Genomic DNA, 23,156 nt, shown 5'->3' with positions numbered 1-23,156 from the left:
CCAGAGGGAACTATGCTCCGGCTGTCCTGGGTCTGCTGAAAGTGGTCGTCCAGAAAGACACTGCTGCCTGCCTATGTCTCAAAAGTGTCAGGTTGTTTAAATGCTTCTACCTGTTGGATCATGTGATTCCTGAAGTCACCCTATAAAGTGTGTTGGGAGGGAAAAGAACGATAGTATTTTTGCATTTATGTCGTGTTTATTTACTGAGCGCAGCACCAACGCTAGAGACAGCAATTACCAGGCATCGGAACTGAGTTAGTCCTGGGACCCAAGGCAGACATGATCCTCTCCCTAGATAGCTTAGGGGTTGGTGGATCATAGTTTCCCATCATGAGGCAGGGATCCCAGGAAAGAGTCCTGATGCCTTATTTCAATTACTTCTCATCACTGTGATAACATTCTTATTAACGTCAACGAGATGAGAATTTGTGTTATTTGTGGACAGGATAACCAAAACTCCCAAAGGTTAAGAGACCCGAATAAAGTCACCGCCTGATAAGCGGGAGAGCCGAGGCTCAGACTGGGGTTTCCTCATCCAAGGCTGCTGACTGCATCCTGGATTCTTCCCAAATAGTGTAATCTCACGTCAACCCAGATCAATTCAAGCTCTCTTTGTCACTTTCCCATGTCTCATAGTTTGGCTTAGAAAAGTATCCCCTGCAATAGACACTGACCACCTAAAAATAGCAATTTTGAGGATTTAAGCTTTACAGAGGCTCAGAGAAGAGCAGGGAAAGTCCTGGTGAGGCCAGTAGTGTGGGCAGAGTAGAGGAGGGGAGTCGGGGGTGGAAAGGGAGTGGGGTTTGCTCTGAGAGGTGTTCCAGGAATTCCCAAGGGGTGGCCCTGACTTAGTAAGTCACCAGGTCAGTTTGAAATGAGTCGTTTGTGGCATGGGGGCAAACAACCTCAGTCCAGCACTGAATTATCGGGAAGCAGGCTGGCAAAAGATCTCCCCTGGGAGAAGAATCCTAATTACGATGCCTGAGAATTTGCATGCCCCTCTACAGTTTGCAAAACAGTTTCGTACCCGTTTTTTCCTTTGCTGATTGTTTACTGCACAAGAGGGGACCAGGGTTCAAGATGACCCAGTCTAGTGGTTTTTAATATTTGCGTGAAGTAAAATTCTTTGTCAAAATGAAATCTCACTCAGCAGTCTAGTGTATAACATTGATGCCAGAGGGAGCTCTGTGGCTGGGATGGGGACTCTAGTTGGGGGAGGCATGCTGCTGCTGCTGCTAAGTCGCTTCAGTCATGTCTGACTCTGTGAGACCCCATAGATGGCAGCCCACCAGGCTCCTCTGTCCCAGGGATTCTCCAGGCAAGAATTCTGGAGTGGGTTGCCATTTCCTTCTCCAAGGCATGCATGCATGCTAAGTTGCTTTAGTCATGTCCAACTCTGCGACCCTATGGACAGCAGCCCACCAGCCTCCTCTGTCCCAGGGATTCTCCAGGCAAGAATACTGGAGTGGGTTGCCATTTCCTTCTCCCGTAGGGGGAGGCATAGCCCACACCTAAGCCTTTGCTTTGATCCCTGTGTTTCTGCGGAGTCTCCAAGGAAATACCTAGTTCCATGGAACAGAAAGACAAACATGTTTCCAGTGTTTCTAGTGACTACAAATACCCAGTCCACTTTTCCCTTCTTCTCCAAAACAAAACAAACAAGGAAAAAAGCTGAAAACCCTGGAGGTGACACAAGACAGCCAAGGTCATTCCTTGTCCAGTGTTCTTTCCATGAAACTCACCAGGGCTGGTGTCTCACGTGATTAGAGCCTGAAGATCTGCCTGGAAGCCAGGTTGCCCCCAGTTGCTGAAGGAAAGTGTCCTCTTGGTCACAGATGGCTCGGTCAAGTCAGCTACTACTGTAGCGTTTATCAGTGTACCTGTTGGTCAAGTGGGGCTCTTTGTTTCAGACGGGCCACCCCTTGAGACGTGGAATGTCAGCCACTGAGCAGCTGGGGAACAGTAAGTCCAGCGATCTTTCAGCTCCAAATACTCTCCCTGAAAATGCAAGAACAGCCCCTAGTCAAGCAGGCTCTTCCCAACTCAAAACTCACACTGAACTACATAGCATTTGTTCTAAATGTTTGTCTCCCTGCAAGTTCATATGTTGAAATCTTAACTCCCACTGTGAGACTATTAGGAGGTGGGGCTTTTGAGAGGTAGTTTAGGTCATGTGAGTGGAGCTCCCGTGAATGGGATTAGTGCCTTTATAAGCAGATGCACACAAAAGAGCTTGTCCTCTCTCTCCCCCTCCATCCCCTTCTCTCCCTCTTGTGAGGACAGGACAGGACAGAGAAGATGACTCTCTGCAAACCAGAAGAGTGTTCTCACCAGAACCGGACCGTACTGGCACCCTGATGGTGGACTTCTCAGCCTCCAGAACTGTGAGAAATAAATCGGTCGTTTAAGCCAGCCAGTCCATAGTACTTCATTATGGCAGCCTGAACTAAAGCAGTGGGGATGGCTGCACAATTTCGTGAGTGCATGAAAAGCTACTTAATGGCTAAAATGTTAAATTTTCTATTAGGTGTATTTTAGTACAACAACAGAACAGCAAAGTAAACTTTCATTGACTTCCTGTTTCTTAGGGATCAAGCTCCAAACTTCCTAGTATAATTTACAAACTGGCCCCTGCTTACCCCCTAGCCTCATATCTTGCTGTCCTCCTTCAACCTTTTTATCTGATCAAATGTTCCAATTGCTCTCCGAAATAAAAAAGTGATTACTTTGCCTTAAAAATGCTGGAAAGGCTCTTTCAGGGTCTTGTCACAGTTTCGGGTAACCTCTATCATATTCTGTGTGTCTCACCAGGCAAGAATTCCATTCAGATTTACTTTCAGTAGTCCAAGTTAGCAATAAATGCTACATTTGCTTTTCAAATATTGCATCACAATGTTACAGATAGATATGGAATTATAATGCAAAGTATGGTTTTTCAAACTCAAAATGAGGAATATGACAATCTCCTCCCTTTTCTGAGATTTGCTGAGTAGAACAGATTAGAATAGAAAGTGGATTAACATTCACATAGATAGGAATATAAATGGGAGCAAGAAAGAAGGGATCGATGTGTGGGTGGGTGAGAGGAGGGGTAAAATGATGAAAGGATATGTAGATGATGGATGGATGGGCGGATAGATGATGTGTGAGTACATGTATGAACAGATATGTGGGTATGGATGGATAGAGGGGAGAACAGTATACAGATGGATGTGAATTTACAAAGAGATGTGAAAAGATTAAGAATAGATGGATGAGAAGTTGTATGGGAGGGTGGTTGGAAAAAAATGTGGTTGATGGATGGGTAGACGAAAGGATATGTAGCTGGATAAATGGCTGGAGGCTGGGTGCATGTGAGTGCATACTGATGGACAGGAGGGTAGACAGATGTGTGAGCCCTGGAGAGACATAAGATAAAATGGGTAGATAGAGGAATCTGTGGGTGTTTGGGAGGATGAGTGAGAGTGTGAGTAAGCCAAGGAGGAATGGATGGATGGAACTAGGTGCCAGCCTGGGACCGGAAGATGATGCACAGGTCAGTAGAGCCAAATACCAGCCCCGTGGCTGGCTAGCTTAGCTTTCCCTAAGCAGTCCTGGTAAGAATCAAAAGTCCACCCGAAGCGTGTTAATGAACTCCCTTCTCTTTCAAGGGAAGGTCGATGAGCTCTTCCTCCCCTGGAAGAATCGCAAGCTCCCGACCATGGGCAGGGAAAAACCACACTTCCACTGTCCCAGCCCCTCTCCCAGAATATCCAGCTGCCTGTGAAACCCACAGAGAAGAGTTCCCCAGCCTGAGTCAAAAGAGAAACTTCGTGGAGGGGAGAGGCCAGAAGCTGAACCCAAAGGGGCGAGGTTTCAGGACTCAGTCATTCCCTCCTGCGTCCAAAGGCTGCGCTCCCAGCCGCCAGGAGAGAAAAGTCGGTGCGTCCTGGGTGCACGGGGGCCCCTCGGCCCTCCGGGGTGCGCGCCCAGGCACCCCGCTTTATTATCTCGGGGGAGAACAGGGCGGGGGCGGAGGGGCCAGGGCTAAGGAGAGCTGGTACGTCTTTAAACTTCTGCCGGCTGCTTAGTCCCAGCCCCTTCGCTTGGGTGTGTCCTCCCTCGCTCCCTCCCTCTTAGGTCACTCTCTCAACCCTCGAATAAAAACTGCACCCAACTTCCGAGGCGCCCTTATTGCCAGCCGGACCCCAGCCTCCGACAGGTTCGGGCGCCCTGCTTGCCCCGTGCTCCGCCGGCCCCCGCCCAGCGCCCGGCCCCTCCGGCTCCACTCCGCTCGCTCGGTCGGTCGCTCCGACGCCATGGACACGTTTTGGTGGCGCGCAGCCTGGGGACTCTGCCTCGTGCAGCTGAGCCTGGCGCAGATCGGTGAGTGCCCGCCCGGACGGGAGGGAGTGGCCCGGACCCAGCCGTGCGGGCTCCGTTGGCCCTGGGGGGTCGGGGTCAGATGGGCGGTGAGCGGCTGGGATTTGGCGAAGGAGGACCGGGCGAGGATTTGCGCTAAGCTCTTGGAGAGCCTGTCGGTGGGAAGCACCGTTTTGTGGAACGGCGAAGAGAAAGAGCGCAGAAAAGTTGGCGCTGTTTGGGCAGCAGGCTGTTGGCGCGCGGTTTGGGGTGGGGTGGTTGGAGCCGGTGGAGCACAAGGCAGAAAGGAGCTGTACTCCTGGGTGCGCGCAGCCTGTGTCTGGACTAACAGACTCCTGTGCCCAAGGGCGCTTGAAGCCAGGCTGCGCAGGGCAGGGACAGGGGCTGGGGTAGGGACAGGGGTGTTGGCGAGGTGGCCATAGAGGTGAGCACTGTTGCCATGTGTGAGGGTTGGTGGCAACAAGCTTCCCAGAAGGGGGTCCCGCGTTCCTGTGGCTCTCCCTTTTCACCTAGGTTCTAAAGCTCTTACAGTTGGCTCCAGTCACGAACAATTTTAACGCTTGTGGGAACTTGAACCTTCTCTGTGGCAAGGTTCTGGGTCGCCACGAGGTGCCAGCCTGGGGCAGGGAGTGTGAGTAGGATAGGCAGTGACTCGGCCAGCTGCTCCATCCTGGCAACCTCCTGCAGGCTGCCAATCAGTTAGGGGAAATCCAGACAGTCATGTGGCTCCCAATGGGTGCCTGGCAGCCTCGGAGCAGGACAGGGAAGCAGTCTCCTGGGTGGCATCAGGGATCCCGGAGCCGGTATCCCATCCCCACAGGGTCGGTGCCTCTCAGGGGCTGTCGAGGGGGTGGCTGCGTGTGAGGTATTCTGGCAAGGCTGAACTCCCAGCATTCCTTTTCTTTGTCTTTATATGTACAGATAATTACATGGCTGATTTGCTTATCGCTAGCAAAATTAATTTTTCTTTTAAGAAGTGCCAGATGGGTCATTAAGACAGCTCAACCTATGGTTAATTCTACTCAGCAAGTGTTTATTAAACCCAGCTCTGGGGGTACCAGGAAAGTAAGAGACACAGTCCTACCGGGATACTTTAGACTGAGGATAAGTAAGGGTCTAGGATTTAGATTCCTGAATCAGAAAAATAATAATTAATAATAATAATTAACAGTAATCACAATGGCAGCACCAGCCACCATTTACTATACATTTGGGCTGGGCCAGGCACTGTGCTAAATTCTTTACATGCGTTATCTCATTTTACCCTCAACAATGGCCCACTGAGAAGTGTCCTGTCGTTAGCCCTGTTTTGCAGGAGGGCAACAAACCGAAGCTCAGAGAGGTTAAGTGACTTGTCTGTGTTCACACAGTCAGAAGACTGCTGGTTCTGTGAACCAAGCTTCTTTGCCTGTTGCTTAGTTAGCACTGGTTAAGCGGCATGTATGACATGGACAAACTCAGAAAGGATTTTGTGGAAGGAGGTGGTGGACCAGAGGCTTTAGAGGAGGCTTTCAAAGGGGAACTGGAGCTCCAAGGATCTCTTGAAAGGCAGAAAGACTTGGGATGGGAGAGAGGAGGGAAAGATTTCAGGGAGAGCTGTGAGCCTGGCCTCAGGGAAGAGGAACCAGGCTGGTGTCTCTCTCTCTCTCTCTCTCTCTCTCTCTCTCTCTCTCTCGCCTATAGGGAAGTCCATTTATATGTTACCTCCCTGGGGCATCTTCTGCTTTGCTTCTGAGGATTCTGACTCCTGACTCCTTCCATCCTGTAGCCCAAATTCTTCTAAAGGGCCCCATCCCCCGATATTTGGTACTGTCCTGACCCTTGAAGTTCCTGCCTTCCCCCTAGATGGGCAGGCTTACTCCTGCTCTGGGTTTCCGTGGTCCCTTTGGGCAGCGTCATTTGGAGGAAGCGCAAAAAAATGCCAGTAGCAATAGCTGTCTGGGCCCAGGCTTTCATGCGCTTATCAAGCTATTTGGAAGGAACTGAGGCTTGGAAAGGAGATGTGACTTAACAGTGGGCTCGGGCTGGGCCGGCAGAGAGAGGAAGGACAAAGAGGAGGCGGGGAGACTCTTCTGGTGCCCCACCAGCAAAGGCGGTGGGCTCTGGAGGACAATGTGGACATTTCGGCAAGTGGCAAGGATTTGGGGAGGAAGAAGGGGTTTGATCTTCATACTGAAAAGCAAGAAGTAGAGACATGACCAAATACAGTTAAGCAGCATTGGACCCAAACTCTAAGTTGGAGAACAGATATGTTGAACCAGGTTTCACACATGGAAGGAAGAAAGTAGCCCTGGGTAAAGAGCAGTGAAGTGAGCCTTCTGTATCTGTCTGCCTCCTGTCCTCTGTGGGTGAGAGGTCCTTGCTAGAGAATTGTGCCCCTGGTGTTTAGAAAGAGGGGTGCAGCTAAGAGCTCTGGGGCTTTGGGGCTGGCTGGCACCGCTCTGATCCCTCTGAGCATTAGAGACCCCTCTTTCTGGGAGTTAAACTTTTGGCTGTGTTTTCCTGGGTGAAGCAGCAACAAAGCCAACCTCCATTACCCCTGAGGTTGGTTAGCATCAGTTAATTCAGTTGCTCCCCAAATACACAATGGACATCTTCCTTCCTGCAAAGGCACAGTGCCAAGTAGGTGTGTTTGAGTCTTGCAGCCAGTAGAAAAAGTTTCCGTTCTTTTTCCAGTTTGGCCCACGCAATTTGGAGAGGCTGCTGGGCAGTGTGAAATTCTTAGTTTATGACAGATCCCTTTCCACTCATTCAAGAAATATTTCTTGACTCACTATTGTAGACTCAGAGATGGGGACTCCAAGAATCATTTAGAAAAACCCTTTCTTTTTCCCAAGGAGGAAACAGATCCCCCAAAGAGAGAAAGGTGACTTCCCCTCTCTCAGGCTGAGTGTTAGCACAGGACACTTTCCAAACCTCAGGTCTCTGAAATACCTTAATCCTCCAGGTCTGAGCCCCACCTCCACTACTTACAGTGGGTGGGGAATGTGTGGTCTACAGAGGTAGCAACACACCTTAAATTGCTGTCTTTAAACGCTCAATACAATTTTATATTTTCCTCGACAATATATCCAGTTTGAGTTTAATGTAAGAATAAAGATGATAAATTTCTTTTTATCGAGCCTCTGAACTGTCCAGTGTCTCCTGGAGTGTTGCTGGATCCCTCTCAGTTAGCAGCATCCCAGCTTGAAAAGCCTGACACTCGGTTCCTCTACGAAGTAGGGACCTAAATCTGCAGGAAATACCATTTACTGAGCACTGACCCTGGTGGTTCAGTGGTAAAGAATCTGCCAGCAAGGCAGGAGACGCAGGAGATGTGGGTTCAATCTCTGGCTCAGAAAGATCCCCTGGAGGGGGAAATGGCAACCCACTCCAGTATTGTTGCCTGGAAAATCCCATGGACAGAGGAGCCTGGAGGGCTTCACAGTTCATGGGGTCACAAAGAGTCGGACGCAACTGAGCACACACGCACACAACTTCATACGAGGCATTCAGCCATGGGCTTTGAACAGGTTATCCAATATAAGCTTCGCAACAGCCCTGTGTATGTTTAGCAATCTTTTCATTCCATTTTCCAGATAAAGAAGTTGAGAGGCTCAGGGAGATGGAATGACTTGCCCGAGGACACACAGCTAGTATGAGTGATGGAGTTGGGGTCCTCTGTTGTCCCACATCCTCTGTGTTAGCCTCCAGCGCCTGTGTTCCTTTGATTCGGTATTTCCCTCTGGAGGACTCTGGAAATTGTGTGAGGCCAGCAAACATGAAGCCTGGGATGAGTGACTTTCCTCTTCCCCGGCAGGCTGAGAACTCTTGGCTGCCCTGCTCTGCCCTGGCCTGTCTCTCTCCAGTCCTGGCCACAGCTGTCGAGAGATGCCAACCTAGCTATTTGTTACTAAAATAAGTCAATTCCCTTATCAGAGTCCAGCTGCCCTTCTAGACATGCTCTCATTTGCAGGCTTGGAAAAAAGGGAGAGGCTGTTCCTTGTCTAAGAGACAAGTCAGGGCAAGGCTTTCTGCCTGGAAACAAAAAAAAGGGTGGGGGGGCTTGCAGAGGCTCTGACCCTGCAAGCATTCTAGGTGCAATGGCCCAGGAAGCCCCCTTGTTACATGCTCAGTGGAAACCCTCAGCGGTTAGCAGCTTGTGTGTGCCCCAGTGAGGGGGAGTGTCGAGGACCCCGGTGATGGGCTGATACGGTTCTCTAGAAAAGGCAAGGATCTTGAACGGAACATCGGTGTTGGGTGTGAGGTGACACGTGGCCACTCAAGTGAGATTTCAGCTTGGCCTTGAGTGTCAGACGGTTCCAGGTGAAGAGGAGGTTGTGGGAGGGAAGCGGGCCTCCCCCGGCCACCCATCCTGGCTGGGATGGGGGCTGAGTTACTGGCTACCCTTGTCTTGCCCTCCATTTTAGTTGACTCCACCAAGAGACTGAAAGGGAAGTGGGTCTTGTGAAAGAATGAACTGAAGCAGGTGCAAATCCCGCCAGACCAAGTGGAGTTCTCAAAGGGGATCTTTTCTGCTTCAGAGAGAATGTCTGAGGGGTTGCACAGCCAGATGCTGATGACTCAGTTTCCTTTGTGTCTTTGCTTCAGTGGGAAACACACCAGTGTTCTCTAGACTCGCCAGGGGAGGCTGATGCCTCCAACCTTAAATTGGAACGCCACTCTTAATCCCTTAGCAAGTTGATATTTTTCTTAAAAAGTGTGCTCCCTCGAAGCTGCCCAGCAAGGATTTGGGAAGCCAGCCCGATCTGCCAGAGTGTTTTCTTAAGTGTGTGGTTGTGGGATCTGGCTTGGCATGGAACTCTGGATTTTCCAGGAGGGTCAGGATTTCAAACATGCATATATTCTACCAGTTGAAGTCTGGTTGGGAACTCTGGATTTTCCAGGAGGGTCAGGATTTCAAACATGCATATATTCTACCAGTTGAAGTCCAATGTATATTTTGACTTAATATAGATTTTTTTTCTACAAAGAACTGCATGACTTTGTGTGATTAGAAGTCAGAAACTTGCATGGATTTTCGCATAAGTGAAAATCAAATCTCCACAGCTCATGAATCAGCCTAATTAAATTACTATCCAATTAAATTGCTATCTGGTTCAGAAAATTTATACTTTGGAGAGGAACATTTGTGCCCCTCTGCTCTCTCTTTCTTGATCATCCCAATATGTGAAGCCCCAAGAAAAATGACATACTTGCTAGGTGTGGACATATACATGGTGGGTGTGTCCATAGGTGTGTAAGTATCTGAACGTGTCTACCCATAATGTGGTATTGCTGGTCAGTCGTTAAGTTTGTATAAGGTGTCTTGGGAGAGCAGGACTGTATCCAAGAACCTTAAGGTTCTACATGGGAACACCTTACCAAGGAGTGACAGCATGCCCAACTAGGACCACAAGACTGACAGCCTTGCTGAGCTAAGACACAGCCAGGAGGCCTGGGGGACTCAGTGATGGGGAAGAAGAGGGGGCTGTGTGCACAAGAGAAGATTTGAGCATCTGAAGAAGCGGTAATAAGCCCAGGCCGTGTGTATTTCTGTTGTCCTGCCATTCATTTACCCACTCTTGAGCAAGTTCATTAACTGGGCAATATATCCAGCAAATGCTCACACACTTGCTGCCCATTTGGTGCACCAAGCAGTCTTGAGAACTCATGGTCTACAGGGCACAGTCCTCGCTCTCAAGTAGCTTGTGGTCGAGTGGACGGTTTCCTGGATAGCAGCTGATGGTGCATCTCTGGTATATTCACACTCTAGATTCTGAAAGTGCACGCCTGCCACCGCCACCACCCCGCCCCCTGGCCAGGTGTGACAGCCTATATAGCCTCCAGACATGGCCAAACGGGGGGGTGGTGATAAAGTCACCCCCAGCTGAGAATCCCTGGCGTCACTGAATGGTGGCCAACCTCGTCTCTGACAAGGAGATATCTGGTCTCCATAGGTCCCCAGTTAATTAGCCTAAAAACTGCACAGGGAAATTAAGATCAATAAGCATATTTATTTTCTGGGGCCAAGAGGTGCTCATGACTTTCACACTTCTCATAGGCGGAAAACCCCAGACCAGATAGATCTTCTCTTATCTCTCTTCTGCAGTGTTGTGGGGGGCCCCCCTGACATCAGGGATGGAATCGCATTCATTTTTGTAGTCTCAGAACCCAGTCCTGGCCCATATTTGTTATCTGTTACTGTGGAACTGAAATGAATATTTAGAATATAGAAATTACTACATCCAGGTATATGAAGACATGCTGCACAGTCTACCTAAGATGCAGAGGCCTCTATCTGTACATGATAGTGGTGATGGGGACTGCCTCCAGGACAAGGCTGAGATGAGCACTTGGCTGGACAGTGGCCCACCACAGGACTCGTTTTTGGTCTGCCCAAGTAGGGAGATCACCCATCTGTTTGCGGCTTTGGTGGCTGCTTGCCGTGACTGGGGACGTCTGTCTAAGGACAGGATGACTCACTTCTTGGGCCAAGGAGGGAGTGGGAGTTAGGCCGGATGATGACACCCAGTCCCATATTGAAACCTCAAAATAAAACACTCTTGGGCAGTGGCCCACTTGGAACGCTGGCTTATTTTGGAGATGCTAATCTGACGCTGGACTTCTTGGGTGAGAGACCCACACTCTCCCTTCCAACCCCTCCAACACTGCCCCCTTCCAATTTCTGGAAGGTGTTAGCAGCTGGCAGAGAAGTGGAAGAACTTCCCAGAAGATCCTTGCCTTCTCTGTGGGACTCCTGCAGCTACTAAAGGTCTTCAGCAAAGCCTGACGTCTGATGTGGAGGCCAACGGTGCTTTGTCTCCATGGAGCTTGCCACGTGTGATGCTGACCACAAATGGGGCAGGTCCTGCCTACCCATGGCTCATCCACCCCGTGAAACTTGGGGGCAGGATGAAGGGTGAGTGTCAGGGGGGTCCAGAACCTCACAAACCCAGATCTCCCTGAGTTTGGGGGTGCATCGGCTGCCTGGGTGTGTCCTCTTGAGGCAAGAGTCTCTCCTAAGAACAAGTGTGGGCAGATAGGTTCCAGGTGGGTGGGGAGGGGCTGAGTCACCAAGGAGGTGATTTGCAAAACCTAGGTCCCCAAAATCTTTCCCGAGTCTTCAGTTTTTGAGAGTGAATGTTAAGTGCAAAATTCTAGGGAGAGAGAGAATTCACAGAGACCAGTAATTTTGAGACTTTGCCATGGTGTCATGGTGAGTCTCCTTGAGCTGTGCCTGAAAGTTCATCTTTCTAACCCTCAACCTTTCTGGAGAGTTAGAGCTCTTGTACATTTCGTGTTTGTTTCTTTGCAGTCAGTTGTATATATTGGAGATACTGTCACTACTGTTGGTAATAATAGCAAACACGGAGTCCTGACCACATGCTGACATCATCCTGTTGTTCCCTCTACTAACATGTTTAATCCATGCACTAACCTTAGGAAGGCGTGCTCGTATTATCCCTCTTTTACATATGAGAAAACAGAGGCATAGAGAATTTGAATAACTTGCCCAAGGCCACGGAGCTGGTAAGCAGTAGAGCTGGGTTTCAAGTCCAGGTGGTCTAGCTACAGGGTTCATGTCCTTGCTGACCGCATTGCTCTGCCTTCCTTAGTATATCAAGACATCAGGGTGTCCAGAAACCCAAACAGTGATACCTGCTAGTATGCTTACTGGTTGTCTTCATACCTGCTAGTACACTGCTGGGCAGGATCATAACATCCACAGAGCTGGATTTGCTCTCCGTTTATGTGCGTGATGTCAGAGGAGGGGGCTGGAGCTGCAAATATGAAGGAGAAAGAAGTTGTCATGGAAACGTCTTCCCATTCCTACTCTTTGCGGCTCATTCATTCCAGTTCCTGGATAGAAGGTCTGCTTACTTCCATATGGGATGTGGAGTGGGGTAGGTTGAGGAAGGAGTAGGATTCAGGGGGTGGTGAACCGAGTCATTTGTTCAGTATCACTTCATACTTGTTCCCTGGATGGTGGATGAACGCTGCTGACTGATGGCTCCATCGTCTAGGACCTTGGCTCATGACAGGATAAAGTTGGGAGAGGAGCCAGTCGAACAGCAGTGAAAACGTTTGCCCTCAGCTTAAGGGTCCTTAATGCCAGGACCTTCTCTACCAGCTCGAATTGGAGACAGAAGGATAGACTCTGAGAGCGAAGAGTGTCAGGCAGCAGGTCATGCTCACCCTGGGCACATGAAATCGGGCCAAAACTAGACATTTACTCTGCCCTTCTTCCAAGCTCCAGTGCAGACCTGTGGCTTGGCTGTTGTTTGGCCCAGCAGGTAGCCTTTGCATGGGAGAGGGCACGTAGCATTTCTTCTGGGTGCTCTCCCAGAAAGGGGAAAGCAAAGGCCCCTGAGACCTCCGACTCAGCCTGTAGGTAGGCAGCTGGGCCTTTGGCCCGGGAGCAGCGACTCCTCACAGAACCCCGTCTGTTTCAATTTCAGTACATCTTTTTGCACTTGAGTAGGTCTGCAGTGCCTTCTAGAAGAAACCACACATCAATAGTGGATCTAGGCAGCATCTTGTACTTCCTCTCTCAGAGAGAACCCACCAGGATATTAGAGTGGGGATGATAAGGCCTCTTCACAAGTGTTCACCATTATGGAACTTGAGATGCCAGGGAGAAAGGAACAATTCCATGCAGCTCAGACCTGGTCTCTTGCCTCTGGCTTGGAAGATCATTTCTATCCAGGCCCCTGGCTCCAAAAGTATCAAATGGCATAAATACTGTATGCCAGTTACGAATGTTGCCATTGTTGCATGTGTCCAGTTCATGAAACAGATTCCAACAGAGCTGAGCATCATCTTATAGTCTATAGCAGACCAGCTGACGTCACTGAGTCAGCCCCTCAGCCACCAGTGAGTTTCAGGGCCACACTTCCCTACAAGGGGAGGACAAGGGTATAGGTACCCACAAGAAAGCTGGTCACATAGACATAAAGCAGAGTTTGGAGAGACAAGTAATACTGCCATAGAAATCTCCTGCCCAGAATTTCATCTTTGTAGTGGATTCTCTGTGATAGAATTAGTTATCTTCCCAAGGTCAACCTTAGATGTCAGACTCATCCCTCTAGACCAGCAGTCCCCAACCTTTTGGGCACCAGGAGCCAGTCTTATGGGCAGCAATTTTTCCATGGACAGGGCGGGAAAATGGTTTTAGTTTTACCCACTGCTCACCTCCTGCTGTGCAGCCTGGTTCCTAACAGGCTGCAGACCAAAACTGGTCCATGGCCCGGGGGTTGGAGACCTTTGCTCTAGACTTCCTCAAGTGACTTTTGCTTTGCCCTTTTGTCTACTAGTTGTCTCTCCCTGATGATTCATGAAAAGCCCACGAGCATATTTCTATCTAAAAAATTCAAAGGATGCTGCTGAGCTATATTATGGCCTCTGTTCTCTTTCACAGGTGAGTCTATAAGCTCCTTAGGGAAAAGCTTCTGTTTTATGTACATTATGTACAATTTTGTATCCTTGAGGTTCCCATCTGTCAGTTTCTCAGTTATAGTAGACGTTCAATAAATGCTGGACTGAATGAATGAAAGTTCTAGATTTGGCTAGCAAAGCCATCTTTATCATTTACCTTTTGTGATTTTCATAGGTTCTGGCTAATGTTTTTTCATCTTTTTAAATCTTTCTGATATACAGAAACCTGTTATTTTTTTTCTCGTGCTTCCTATACTGATCCTCACATCTCCTTGACATCATTTTACTCTGCATTCGCTCTAGTTTGAGTGTGTCTTTCTTCGAGTTTGACGTATCAGGCAAACCAGGAAAAGTTTAGAGCTCACTGGGTTTTGTCCATAGACCAAGGATCTTAATTTCCTAGAGGTCTGTCTGCCTCTCAGCCCCAACACTGCCAAATCTAACCTCACGCAGAACCCAAGCCTCAAAATCATGTTCCAGTGACACTTAGAGAAAAGAGGTGGGCTTCTTGGTCACTATGTTAAAAGGAAAAAAGGGAGGAGTTCTTTCTTTCAGTGATTTAAAGACCTCTGTACTGAACCAGCTGTTCCGTGTGGTAGGATGGGAATGAGAAGGTTGGCTTTGGAGGAGGGCTGTGTGGAAGGAGGAGGGGCTGTGGAACAGGTTGATTCTCCTCCCGGCCCCATTGGAGCAGCGTGAGCCCCAGTGGCTGCACACATTAAGCGTCTAGGACAATGTTCAGCACCCAGTGTCCGGAGCTCGGGTCTAGCACACAGAAGGCGCCTCGAGTATAGAAATGCCTGTAATTCTTCAGCACCTCTCTGTAACTGATTGACTGTGATTCAGAGCCAATCATTTTACGCCAATTTGCCTCCAATTTTCCATGTGTCAGATGAGACAGCAGGCTTCTAGTTGATCTGTGCAGTCCTTTCCCAGCCTCACATTCTGTAAGCCCACCATTCTGCAGGCCCATGAACACCTAAGCCTCATGAAAGTTAATGCAAGGAATAACACGCTATGATACAGTCCCTTCCCCGCCCCCACAACTGCCCCCCAACGCACAAAAGTGATGCCTGGTTTGTGTTAAATACCAGAAGTGAATTATTAGTCCATACCAGAAACAACAAGCATATGGACCGAGTTACACTAAATGCCAGTTGGCTGGATGGACTCCTGGGCCAAGGTGCTCTGCTCAGAGGACTCCTCCGGATCCTTCTGGCCCCCTGCGGGTGAGCAGATGAAGTCTAAGCCAGAGAAGTTAGCAACAGATGTCAGTCCCACGGCTAAAACTGCCCAAAGTCAGTCCTGGGATTAGCCACAGGATCCAGATGCAATAGGGCTTCCCTTGTGGCTCAGCTGGTAAGGGACCCGCCTGCAGAAGACCTGGGTTCAGTCCCTGGGTTGGGAAGATTCCCTGGAGAAAGGAATGGCTACTTACTCCGATATTCTGGCCTGGAGAATTCCATGGACTGTATAGTCCATGGGGTCTCAAAGAATCGGACATGACTGAGCGACTTTCACTTCATTTCCAGATGCAATATTCTTTGAACAAACATTGCTTCAAGAGGCTAGAGAAGTCAACCCCTGAAGAAGAGAAAAGATTGTGTCCTTCACTCTCAAAGCTCCATGAACACATTGGATTTCTCAGCTTTCCTCAAGGGATCCCTGTAACATGTTGGTGCAAAATGAACCACAGTATTCAGCCAAAGCAGTGCTTAGAGGATGAGCTGTAGCATCCTAGGGAAAAGAACTAGGATTGCCATGGGAATCTGAAAACAAAACAAAGAAATATATATATACCAAGGTGGTACAGATAGTCTTTTGAGATGGTGAGTTGCTTCTTCTATGGAGAAACTTCCACACTCCTACTAAGATATTTATTTCTTTTCTGTGGAACCAGAGAAACTCTTCCTGCTCAGTGAGGGCAGGATGTGGGGAAGGAAGTTAGAAAGACTACATTACTTAGGAGTTTGTCCAGGTGATAAGTTGGGTTTTCCTGGCGTCTTAGATGGTAAAGAATCTGCCTGCAATGCAGGAGACCCAGGTTCGATCCCTGGGTTGGGAAGATCCCCTAGAGAAGGAAATGGCAGCCCGCTCCAGTATTCTTGCATGGAGAATTCCATGGACGGAGGAGCCTGGCAGGCTACAGTCTATGGGGTCTCAGAGAGTCAGACATGACTGAGTGACTAACCCTTCACTTCAAGGTGGTAAGTCAGAGACTAAATGCTCTGTTGGGATTCTGCTCTTCTATCGGTCACTGAAAACCCTGGTCAGATCAGAGTGCATCCTGGGTGCGTCCTGTGTCATATCCATCTAGAATCCACTGACCAGAAGATGAAATACTTCTGAATGGATTCAGTTCTCCTATCATTGACATTGTCCTCGGTAATTGCTGGGTACGGTCCAGTCATCTGTATCTCCAGTCAATCCCCCAGACACTGCCTTCTAGAAGAAGTGAGAACCACATGTGGCCAGCGGAGGCTCGGCATTTTTCCATTTTAGTTACAGGATGACTGTGGGCAAGGTTCTTTATTAGTTGCCTCTGTTTCTCTGGGTGTAAAATGGGGATAAACCCACTGATTCAAGAAATGCACGAAAAACTATTATGTGATTGTCTTTGTGGAAAGAAGTGAGGGAAGTAGATCTAGTTTCTGTCCTCAGAGAATTTACTGTTTGGTGAAAGAAGAACTAAACAAGTGAAGAAAGTATGTAAGAGAGCAGACATTTCTGTGTTGGCAATTGTGTAGGATGGTTTCACGGAAGCAGTAAAATTTTAGAATGAATTGAGTGTGAGTAAGATGAACAGAGAAAGGAGAGCGACTCAGGAAAGCATAAAGAATGAACTGAAAGTTTAAAGTTGGGGAAATAAGTATGACTTGATTGGGGTCAGTAAGGGGCTCCATGCCCTTTAATTAAGAGACACCATGTTGAAGAACAGTGAAGGATGAGGTTGGACAGATTCCAAGTGATCAAGTGGCACCATCTATGAGATTCCATTCCAGAGACTTAGAAGTTCTCATGACACCCTCTTTAGACAGTGCTAGACAGAGTTCAGAAAAAGGTTAGCTCCAATGTTGGAGCTAACTTTGGCAACTTCTGGCAATTAAAGAGAATCGCAAACAGGCTCTACAGCAGGGCAGCAATAGCAAACAGATTTCAGCTCCTGTATCGTTTCCCATTGACTACTCAAGGCTGCCTGAGAGGCTGTGCTAAGAAGTCAGACCTTGGCTCAGCCACAAAGATTGCATGCGTGTGTGCTAAGTCGCTTCATTCATGTCTGACTCTCTTTGCAACCCTATGGACTGCAGTCCAGCAGGCTCCTCTGACCATGGAGTTTATGGACTGCAGCCCACCAGGCTCCTCTCTCCATGGAATTTTCCAGGCAAGAATATTGGTGGTGGTGGTTTAGTTGCTAAGTCAGGCCCGACTCTTGTGACCCCATGGACTGTAGCCTGCCAGGCTCCTCTGTCCATGGGATTTCCTCAGCAAGAATCCTGGAGTGGGTTGCCATTTCCTTCTCCAGGGGATCTTCCTGACCCAGGGATCAAACCTGGGTCTCCTGCATTGCAGGCAGACTCTACCTTCCCGGCACAGAGATCGAACCCACGTCTCGTATGTCTCCTGCATTGACACTGGGTTCTGTACCACTAGTGCCATCTGGAAGTCCACAGAGAGTGCTGTGGTCAATTAATGATGTCTGTTATGGGTGCAGTATGGAGGCTTTGACCCTCCTGTATCACACAGACATCACCACAGTAGAGCAGCAGGCTTTTCTGGTGTACCTTTCTGATAGTGTGTGTAACGCTGGGAGTTTAGCCCACTTAATCTGGTTAAATAGCCATACCATAGACTCAGTCTCCTTCCAGAATGGTATAAATGCAGCCCCTTTCCCAGAGGAGTTTGGTCCCCTGAGCCTTCTCTCCTGATTCATTCACATTCTGTTTTCCCATCAACCCTAGTGAAGTAAGGTGCTTGGAGCCAGGAATCTCCCCTGAACAAGGCTCAGACCTTGTGGCCAAGAGTAGCTTCTCGAATCAACTTCTTCATTTGTAAACTGAGAAGACGAAAATGATTCCTCAGCCATGGGGATGATAGGAGGCATAGCTAACTCATGTTAGTTAAAGCCTTTGAAGATGAAAGGGGTATATGTGCATGTTAATTACAACTTTTATCAGCCCTGGAGCCTCTGCATTCTCAGCTGCCACGGGGGGCTCTTCCTTGCCTCCCAGATACAAACAGTAGTAACATTCCATAGGCTGGCCCCGCTGGAGCATCCAAGTCGAGAAGGCTGGATTCTGAACTCTGGCTGGTCAGCCCACTCTGAGCGGCTCCAGTTTTCCCCTGTTCATCCCCAAGAGAAAAAAGCAAGCTCACTGTCTGGGTAGCTAAGATAAGGTAGAACCAGGGGATAAACAAAGGCTCCATCAGGAGTCTATTGGAAATAGCCCCTGGGTGAGATTAGGACACTGCTCTAATTCCCACCGTGTCAAAGCCTAATTGTGTGACCCTGGGCTGCTGACTTTATCTGTCTAATGTTTCAGTACGCTGTGTGAAATGGCATGGGGGTAATAATCCATCTGCCTCTCCTAGACCTCTCCACGTTTACCTGCTGGTGTAAAAGTGTTTCGTGCTGGTAGGCAGAAACTTGTGATGTTAGAATATAAACTACAAGGTTCTGTTATTACCTGAAGTCACTTTCACCTTTATCTCTGTCTCTTGTTGCTGGTTGACCCCAGTCATTGAAATTGTAGTCTTCGGAATGCTCTCCTACGTGCTGCCCTCCTCTCCAGGGCAGCGCTTATCTAGGGCCCTTGGTATGTGCTCAAGTTCTTGATCCTGCCGTTTCCGGAGGCGGGCAGACACAGCCAGCCTGCAGGGGATGGCGGTGCCCTGCCAAGTTGTGTCACAATACCCCTACTGCAGTGACTCAATAAAAGTGCTGGAGGCAAATGAGGGAGGGTTTTCAGAGTCTTTGCTAGGGCTTAGAAGGTGCAAGGCTGAGCTGCATCCTATAGCAGCACTGAATTATGGATCCAAAGACAGAAAAGCGGAGAAAGGGCCCTAAGTGAGAAGTTTTCAGGATCTGGTGACACAAAGCCAATGATGATGGCATGTCGGGATGGGGAAAGGTGCTGGAAGATACAGTCCACCTATTTCTTTTGGATGACTATGGGAAGGCCATCTCGAAGACTGCACATGACTTGCCCAAGGTCACACAGCCAGTTGGAGTCAAAACTCTGGTTTCTGACCCTCCATCCAGTACCCTTTCCATTTCATCCTTTGAGATGATAGGAGAGGGCACTAAACAGGAGGACACGTGGCTGACCAGGGCCGGAAGATTTGGAGGGACAGAGAGGAAGAGAAAATAGGCCTGGGCTTGGGTTTTGTGTGTGCGTGTGTGACACAGTGGGAAATAGGGCAGGTGTTTATACTCTGCTGGGCCCTCACTGCTCTCAGATCTGGTTTCCTATGTAGCACCTTGTGCACGCATACTTGGTGTTTGTTTTGATCCTTTATGACTCAATGAGCCTTTGGAAACCAGAAGGCCCAGCATTGCCTGGCCTAGCTCTTACCTAGCCTCTCTGAGCAGTCAGTGGTTTTCAAACGGTGCATTTGTTTACTCAACATGCATTTACTGAATACCAATATATGCCAGGCACTCTGCCAGGCACTAGGAATACAATCTTAAACAAGAGAGGCACAGTTTCTGCTGTGATGGGACTTATGCTCAAGCTGGGAAGACGCTGTAAACAACTCATTACACCCTTGTTTAATTACACTTGTGGTCAGAGCTCAGAAGGAAAAGTACAGGAGCTTGTGAGAGCATGTAACAGGGAGACTGCACCTGATTGAGAGCATCAGAGAAGACTTCTCAATGAATAGCAGTGAGTGTGTTTGCAGGATCCCTGCAGCTCCATGTGGGGGCGTGGGGGTGGGGCCACGTGTTGGACTCCTCAGTCCCACCAGCTCTCAAGTCCAGGGGACATTTTGGTAGGTGAGGTCAGAGCTCCTCATCACAACTCTAGCCACAGTGGCTCCTGTTCTGGCTGCCTCACATAGGGTCCAATGAATAAGAGGGCCAAAACCTCAAGGTTTTATTCCTCAAAATTCTGAAAGCAATAGGTTTGTCCTCCCTGCCCTGCAATAGGCAGTGGTGGGAAGACAACCATGAGAACCTCCAAGTTGACTCAAACTTTTAGAAGCACATGTTGGGGCAATGAAGGAACCCAAACCCTGGGAGGCAGAAAGTATCATTTTTCCATGGAAGAAAAATTCATAATTTACATAGGTATCTTGAACATTAAGCTTTGGTTTAGGGTCAAATTTGGTCCATTTTATTGGAAGTTTCTTGGTCTTGTTTTGAACACTTTGGTGGCAAGAGTTTGAGGCCAGGGTCTGATTGATGTGTCCCTAGGGGGTGGTTTGTAGGATGACTTCCAGCAGCCATACAGGTGCATTGACTGGGTCCAGGCAGGAGGAGCAGGCAAGAGCCCTAGGATTCAGATGTCCAACTATTTGACTACAAAGGCCTCACTTTTTTTTTATCTCTTTGTTGGTGGTAAATACTTGGAGATGACCAAGTATTTGGTGGACTCTATCAGGAGGGTGAGATAGATGTGGTAAGGAGGAGGGTGAGATAGATGTGGTAAGGAAAAAACAAAAACAAAAAACCCCCCACAAAGCATCACTGAGGATGCTTTCAGGTAAAAGCCCAGGTGGCACAGTGATAAAGAATCCGCTTGACAATGCAGGAGATGCAGGTTCAATCCGTAGGTCAGGAAGATACCCTGGAGTAGGAAATTGCAACCCATTCCAGTATGCTTGCCTGGAAAATTCCATGGACAGCGGAGTCTGGAGGGCTACAGTCCATGGGGCTGCAAAGAGTCGGATGTGTGCACACACACATGCACAGTGCTAATAGTATTTATCAATTAGCAGAGTATAGGCACCAGCCATCCAGATGGTCAGTTATAAACAGCCGTGTCTTCTAAACAAGAGCACATTCAGGTTATTCCCCCTCCCAGTGATGGTGATGGCATCCTTTTCCTTTTGTTCAGATGTGCTTTCTTGGGTTGGAGAGATAAGGATGGAGTTATAGCTATCATGATTGAACAAAAGCCACAGCCCATCTATGGATCAAACCATGATGTGTCAGTCCCATGTAATTGCTATCTGTCACATGTTTCTTGGTATACCCACGTCAGTGCATGTCAGCTGGTATCACTGTAAGTAACAGAATGATCAACCCTCATAAATTGTTATCTAGCACAGCAAGAAGTATGGAAACAGGATGATTCCAGAAGCTCAATGATGTTATCAAAGATCAGTTTTCTTCCAGCTTTCCAGTCTGCCCCTCAGAGTGTCTTCTTATAGTTTAGCCTCCTTCATGGTCCCAAGTTGACTCTCACAGTTCCAGGCATCCTATGGAAAAACAAAACAAAAAGCAGTGTCTACCACCAGAAGAAGGAATACTTATTCATAAATATCTCTTCTAAAAAAAAAAAAAGGAAGGATGGCTTTTCCAGAAGTCCTTAATTGACTTCCCTTGGAGAAGGAAATGGCAACCCACTCCAGTACTCTTGCCTGGAAAATCCCATGGATGGAGGAGCCTGGTGGGCTACAGTGCATGGAGTCTCAAGGAGTCGGACATGACTGAGCGACTTCACTTTACTTCTCACTGGAAGAATGGGGTGCCATTCCCCGGGAGATCCACACTAACCTGATCACTGGAAAGGAGAACTCTGACCACAGTGCTCGACTTAGACCAGTCATGATCCACCCAAATGAGTTAGGAGTTGGTGGCCTCGTCTTCAATTAGAAGAATTTTATTGCATGGTAACAATGTCTCTTATAATCAATAAGGCTCTAAGGGAGTCGACACAGCTGGTAGAGTTTGATTTGCAATTCTATGTAGGCAAAAGAAAAAAGGCAAGTTCTTGTGTTTTCTAAGTCACACCCTCATGCTTCTCCCGGGAAGACACACCTCACTGACAAGAGTTCACATGGGGGACACACTGCAGTTGGAGGCTTGGATGGTCTGGGTGTATACTCAATCATGATAGCTATAACTTTATCTTTTTCTCTCTCCAATAAAAGCATATCAGGGAATAACCTTAAATCTGTTTTAATTTGCAAGAAATAGTCCATCTTTTGCACACTTGAGCACTTTACTATTAGAAACTCATCATTGCAGCTCATCTCAGCGCTGCTGGAGCTGCACTTTGCTGAGGACCATGGGTCTGTAGTGATCCATTTAAAAAGAATTACTGCGACCTTGGAAGAGCATCTCTTCCTGTAAATTATGAGATGATGACCCCCAAGGGAGAAGGCCGGCTTCCCTTTTCAAAAACTACACTCCTGGAGTGTTTTAATGTGTGTGACGCGTGTTCAGCTCCATTATCTAATCCAGCACTCACATCAACTTCCCGGTTAGCATCATTACACTCCTGTAGAGGAGAGGCATTTAATGACTTTCCCAGGATCACAGAATTAATGCAGATTCAGGATTTGCAGCCTAACTTCTCCACTCTCAGAGTTGATGTTCCTGCAACCACGCCGTGTTGACTCCCCATGGATCAGACTTGCTTCAGGGAAACTAAATTAACTATTGAATTTTGTATGAATAATTGCTCTTTCATAAGCAGAAAAACTCTTTCCAAATATTAATAGTTTCTCTGAGTCCAAAGCTCAAGGGCCCAACATCTTAACATTTTGATTAGTCCAAAGATGGACAGGTGGGTTTTCTGGGCCAGTGTCCTGCCTTCATGCAGTGTGCTCATGAATCTAACAGCATGGAGGGAAACTCAGAATTAAAAAAATTTTTTTCCATTCCTTTTTATCACTTAAGTATCATTAAAGGATTTATAAGGACTGAATCCAGGGAAGAGAAACCCAGGGGATGTTTAACGTGGACCTCAAGAATGTGATGGTTTCTGACACAGGAAGGGGGCCTTGCTTCTCAAAATCTAATGATGAAAGAGCGAGAGGAAATGGATTCTATCAAACTGAAATGATTTACGCTTTATTATGAGGTGAATTTCCTGACTTCGAGGCCTGCTGACCCTGGCCCGCTAGTTCCCTGTCTGTCCTTCAGTTCTCAGCTGAAATGACAGTGCCTCAGGAAGGCATCTCTTGGGGACAGCAGAGGCCTTGGGAGGAAAGGCTTCCCTTTAAAGGGCAAGCGTTCAGCACCCTGCATTTCTATTACAACATTTATTGTGCTGTGTTGTTGCTTTGTTGAGTGTTTGTCTTCTTCCCTGGACTATAGTCTATGTCGGGGCAATGGCCTTGCTGACCTTTTTCAATGCCCTGGTCTCTCAGTGCCTGGCACAGTGCCCATGGGGGCACTGGATAAAACCTTGTTGAATGAATAGACT

General features: G+C 48.1%; 1 protein-coding gene across 13 annotated transcripts in view; it reads left to right on the top strand.

Annotated features, from left to right (window-relative positions):
- The first annotated feature begins 4,122 nt into the window (after window positions 1–4,122).
- Window positions 4,123–23,156, top strand: part of CD44 (CD44 molecule (IN blood group)) — an 87,321-nt gene continuing 68,287 nt past the window's right edge. For 3 of the 13 annotated variants that reach the window (XM_070383557.1, XM_070383558.1, XM_070383556.1), the window contains exon 1: window positions 4,132–4,365. In XM_070383557.1, the coding sequence (XP_070239658.1) occupies window positions 4,299–4,365 (67 nt within the window). In that variant the 5' untranslated portion in view covers window positions 4,132–4,298. Of the gene's footprint in view, window positions 4,366–23,156 lie in introns of all 13 variants that reach the window. The other 10 variants (XM_070383560.1, XM_070383559.1, XM_070383562.1 and 7 more) reach the window with 7 other exon arrangements.

This window comes from Bos mutus, chromosome 15 (genome assembly GCF_027580195.1).
Source record: "Bos mutus isolate GX-2022 chromosome 15, NWIPB_WYAK_1.1, whole genome shotgun sequence".
NCBI classification, from domain to species: Eukaryota; Metazoa; Chordata; class Mammalia; order Artiodactyla; family Bovidae; genus Bos; species Bos mutus.
The sequence above is the reverse complement of the archived record's forward strand: the minus strand, read 5'-3'. Positions and strand labels throughout refer to the sequence as shown.